At 31.6% G+C, this 5,795-nt stretch overlaps 1 protein-coding gene across 1 annotated transcript; it reads left to right on the forward strand.

Moving 5' to 3' along the window:
* Window positions 1-1,207: 1,207 nt before the first annotated feature.
* LOC118032518 (egg cell-secreted protein 1.4) lies at window positions 1,208-1,528 on the forward strand. The gene has a single exon (XM_035037228.1). The coding sequence runs from the start codon at window positions 1,208-1,210 to the stop codon at window positions 1,526-1,528; it is 321 nt and encodes a 106-aa protein (XP_034893119.1).
* Window positions 1,529-5,795: the final 4,267 nt, after the last annotated feature.

Below are 5,795 nucleotides of genomic sequence, written 5' to 3' on the forward strand. Positions count from 1 at the left end.
AAAAAAATTAAATTAAAATTAAAAAATATTTAGTCATATTATGGTTGAATAAAATATATATTTAAAATGTGTTATAAAATATATATATTAAACAAAATCTACCATTTAATCTCATTATATTTGACACATCATAAACGACTAAGTATTAGTTTTTATTCTAAGCATATTCTCGATATAAATAAATATTCTATTCTATATATATATATATAGAATACATCAATAATATCCAATAACAAAATGTACATATCCACGAAAACATAGATAGACAAGAATTTATATAAAAAAAAACATAAATAAAAATAAAATGACATTAATTTAACAACCCAATTTCGGATGTAATATCCATTCATAAAGAAAGTTAAAATTCAAGGAAATGATAAACAGTATCGATTTTTCAATATAATCTTACTTTATTTGATTTTATATATGACAAGTTTAGGGATTCTTTATCTATATTACCTTCATATCTAATTCTATATATGCCAATCCTATACATGGTACTTATGATTTCTACACCGCAGATAGTGTGGGATCGTCGTAGAATTAGACACTAGATTAGAGCTTTAGATCTTAGATTGGATGGGGGGATATTTGAAGTCTAAAATGTTAAAAGGTACTTTGTAACTCCGTAATCAATTAAAGAGCTCATGGGAGGCATATTAATTGATATACATGCATATCAAAAAACAATAGTAGCCCCTTGTAATATATATTTATATATATATATATATATATATATATATATATATATATATCATAGCCTTTGTAAACAATATTTTACATGTTAGAATAATATAAATTATATTCTGAAATCTTAAATAACTATTTAAATTTTTGAGTTGAATTGATTATTTAACATGATATTAGAATCTTGATGATCAAATTGTCACAAGTTCAAATTATATCATCCTTATTTATTTGATAAAATTAAACATAAAACATGTACTGTAAGTCTATACAAATTTCATATTAAAAAAAATTTTTTTATTTAAAAAGATATATTAAAAAATAATATAAATCATATCATAAAATCTAAAGTTTTATGTTAAATTAATTTTTTAATAGCCTCTACCACAAGCGCCCGAAACTAGTATAAATCCCCCTTAAGCCACACCATTTTTTCTACACAATCCACAATATAGTTAAACATTTCAAAAACAGAAGCAATAACACTCCCAGAAAAAAATTCCGATTTGCCTTGTATACAATGTCAACACAGACCATAGCAATTCTGTTGGGATTTTTGTGCATGGGAACGTTGATCCCATCTGGGTTAGCCCAGAATATTCCAACACCTCCATGCTTTTTACCTCTCACAATTATACCAGGGTGCTCTAAGGAAATTTTAGTGGCCATTTCCGCTGGCACTGGCCGTATCGGTCCTGCTTGTTGCAAAGTCATCAATGAGCTTACCGATGTCTGTTGGCCTCGACTGTTTCCTTCCCTGCCTGCCACCGGTAAGTTTCTTCGAGGCATCTGTTCTCGCAGTGGAATCAGCCCTGCTCCGGCGCCGGCACCTAAACCGTGATCGTGTTGATTGAATAAGCAGCATATAGTGTGTGGCTTTCTAAAATAAGTGTACGCTTGCATCTTCAAGTGAGTACAACATCCTAGCTATTAACAAATGCATGTAATACATAATAATAGGCTGATTAACGATGGTGATGATAATCAGCTGGATCTTAGATGATCGATCTTCATTAAGAAATATTATATGATATGTACTTCCTTAAGTTAATAAAATCTTGAAAATATTGGTCATATATATTTTCAACTGTTGTATTGGTATTTCTAACTTTCTTTTTCAGATTTTCTTTGAATTATAATTAAGAATATGAATCGTGGTACTTGACTTGAAAATAACTTGGTTTATAACAGCAATAAAAATTAATAGATTGCTTCTACAGCTCAACTAATTAATGTAGATAAAGTAGTAAATATTCTCATAAACTATCCATCTCAAATTTAGACTATATCATGTCCATCATCATCAATAATAATAATAATAATAAAAAAACATCATGAGAAATATAACTCAAATGATCAAGTCTCGAGTTTGTTTTTCAAAAATCACTAATCTCAGGGATTCAGGGTTACTAGAGGTTTATATAATGATTAACTTTAGAGTCTCAAGAGATTAATTGAGATACACATAAACTGATCTGAATACCTGTAATTTAAAGAAGAAGAAGAAATAAAGTTCCAGATACCTATGCAATAAGCTTTTCATTCCATAGAAGGCTCAGATTATTATGGTAAATAAAACACGTTAGACCTTGTATTAATATGTTCAGCCAAAACATTCCAAATTTTGCGTTGTATCCATGGCAAGAATATCTACACGGGCCCATGAAATTCTTTTGGCATTGGCATGCATTGAGGCTTTGGTTTTGTATGGGTTTGCTAGAGACAATCCACCTGAAACCCTTACAAATAAACCAAAGAATGCAAGCATTCCTGACTGCTAGCTAGGCACCTTTCGAAAGTGTAGTAGGGTTTCTTGATTCAATCAACGCAGCTCTTTCCGGCGATGGAGATTTTGTCGATATTGCAGTACCTGATTGTTGCGAAGTCGTGACTTCAATCGATAAAGAATGCTTTTCTTTCCTGTTCCCGGCGACCTCTTCAGCTCCTTCTATTATTGAGGGCATTTGTGATATATTATTGGACGTAAGAAGGTCGCACACCATCTCCGTCAAAATGAAGCATCTAAATTTCCATAAGATGCATGAACATTTATGAGACCTAGCTCGTAGCAAATCTCTACAATAAAGGGTCTGGTTCCTTGTGACAAATCAGCTGCTAGCTATATAAATATTGGATTAAAAACAGTTTTGTGAGATTTCTATATTAATGGATGCATTTATGCCTCTGATTTTGCAGGGAAATAATTGCCTTAATGAATAATATTATAGCACTTTTTTAATGTTAAATTGATAATTTCCAATAGAATATTGCTCCTCAATCTTTTGCAATTTTAGTTTTAGAATGTATAGCTTATAATTTGTGTCCCAGCAGTGCCTTACCGGATGTTCTATCTATCTCCTTTGTTTCTTGCTTATCAAAACCAATAAACTTGGATGACGGGTTTTGAATGAGCTGTAATTGAAATTAGAGGGTCCATTCAATCAATTGTCTAAAATAAAGTGACTAAAATATTATAATTTTTAAACCCGATTCTCCAAGTCATTCTAGTGATTCGTTGACATACAATTTAGCCTTGCTCAAGATGAAATTTTATTTTTCTTAATATAAATAGATGTTGACGTGGATAACAAACTCGTGATCTAGTTAATCTAACCAAATTCAAATCTGAGTAAATTTAAAAAGTTTAATTTCAAGGATTTTCTTTTAAATTTTTTATATTTCAAATTATGTTATTTTTTTTTAAAATGATATTATTTTAGGATAGAATCTAAATGACCATCAATATTTTATTTAAAAATATTATTTTAATATATTTATAAATTACTAGATGAGCCTGTTATCGGAAAATAAATATTCAGGTGGATTCACCAAATGGGCTTTGGTTCTATGTTTAAACTTGCAGTCTCTTCATCAAGCTTTGGGCTCTCTGTGGTTTCTCGATCGGATCTCTCTCTTTGTAATTTCCAACACATTTTCATCTTCCCATTGCCCTAATTAGACGTTTGCATTATTTGTCCAAAACGACCTGTTTGCCTCTCGACTCTTGCTTTGTTGCCCGTAAATAATCTGGTCAAATCTTTCAATGGATACACAGATGTATACCCAACCAAAAGAAACGAATATTAGGTATTAATAAATCCAAGAAATAAGGTTCATTTTCAATGCAATAATAGGCCAAAGAAGACATTAATAATGTTTATCTCCTCTTGAAGCCCCAATTTGTCTTGCATCATGGGTGTGGGCGAGGATTAGATGGAGACATGCCATGAAATGGACTTTTAGTGAATGATACATTACAATTACTCTCACCTTCGAGGATGAAGATGAGTTAATCTAAAGTTTCCATGGGCTAAAACTTGTAAAAGAAAGTTGGAATTAAGACAAATTCTTCATCATAATTATGACATGCAAGAAAATTATTCAACTCCCTTCTTCTAGTTCAAGAACAATAGATCACAAAATCCACAGGTCCCTTTTGTTTTCTTGGGTTCAAGACTACGATAGAGGCAAAATTGGATTAATTCTCAAGATACTTGATAAATTAACAATAAAAACTGGTAGAAATTAATGTTGCCACCATTTAATTTAATTCACTAGATCTCTCCATAACCCAAATATAAAATAAAATAGTTTGTCATGATATACCAGAATCAGCCAAATTATCTTGGATTAACTATTACTTTTGTATTTTAAGCATCATATCAAATTATGTAGTGATTGCTTCCTATCTCGAGATGGGTATATTCTGATGGAGATTAAAAAAAAAGAACAAAAGAACAAAGATAACATGCTTCTATTCGCTGTGTTTTTTTTTTTTTTCAAAATAATAACTAAAAAAAAACCCGACATGGATAGAATCTTGAAAGAATATCTTTCTACACACGAAGCTTTCTTTTCAATGGTCATAATATTCTTACCAGTTTTCACACATATCAAAATCATTTTCTTTTTTTCAACGAAATTTAAGCCATCCCCAGCCAGATTTAGGGCCAGAGGAGAGAGTGGCGAGTGGGAAGCGTGTTCACTTTATGGTATACTTTATTTCCACGCTTTTCCCTTTTCAGTCAAAAGCAAGGGGCGGCAGCGCGGTGGCAGCGCCCTCGGAGAAGAGGAGATCTTGATCCTATAAACAGCAGTCATTTCCTTGTATTGGGGGATTAGAAATGGGCCATGAGAGGCAGTGTAGTGGGCAACAGCTTCACAGAGTCATATTTCCAATGGTATTAGGTATGGAATAAAACTTAATGCCACCAAACCTAGATTTCTCCCTTTAACTAACATTGAATGGATTAGGTCTGGGTGGATCCCCTTTTGCATGCAGAAACCGATCCCCATGGAAACAAGATAAGGTGGGGAGGATGCTTCAAAGCCAAACTAGTAGTTAGAAGAAAATGCAGCAATGGACCCAGCTCTGTGAAAGGGAAATACAAGCCTTAGGTTTATAGCATACTCGACAAATATCCAGTCTTAGGACACATGGCTTTAGATTGTGTTGTGAGTTTGCAAAAATTAGGTGTAACTTATCATCACATATTCTGATGTTTTGTTTGTTAACCAAGACACCTTCTATGATTGGTAAGTGAGGAAACTTGTTTTACAAAAATATATTAAAATAATATTTATTTTTAATATTAGTATATTAAAATAATTTTAAAAAAATCAGATTTTTATAAAAAAAACAAATTATACTGCAGCCCGAATCGAGCATTTAGTGCCTGTTTGGCATTGCGGCCAAACCGGCTTTTCACCAAAATTCAATTATTTGTTTTTGCTAAAATTGAGTGCGGTTTGTACTTTTTGGATCGTTTTGATGTGCTGATGTCAAAAAATAATTTTTAAAAAATAAAAAACATTATTGCCATGCTTTTCGGCACGAAAAACTATTTGAAAAGCAACCGCTACCACACTTCCAAACACCTTTTTAATGAATTGGGTTGTGCTCTTTTTTTTTTTTTTTTCTTCCTTTTTTTTTAATTTTTTAAATTTTTATAAAATTGGATTCTATTGATTTATGTGTCCTTTGACATTTGACAACAAGTTTTGACAAATGCTTTGCCCATTCCATAAAATAAAGGTGGGAAATGGTATAAGGGATTGAGTGGCCAATTGAAAATTTGAAATACCAAAGTACAAGTAGATGCCATATT

This window comes from Populus alba, chromosome 6, assembly GCF_005239225.2.
Source record: "Populus alba chromosome 6, ASM523922v2, whole genome shotgun sequence".
Taxonomy (NCBI): Eukaryota; Viridiplantae; Streptophyta; class Magnoliopsida; order Malpighiales; family Salicaceae; genus Populus; species Populus alba.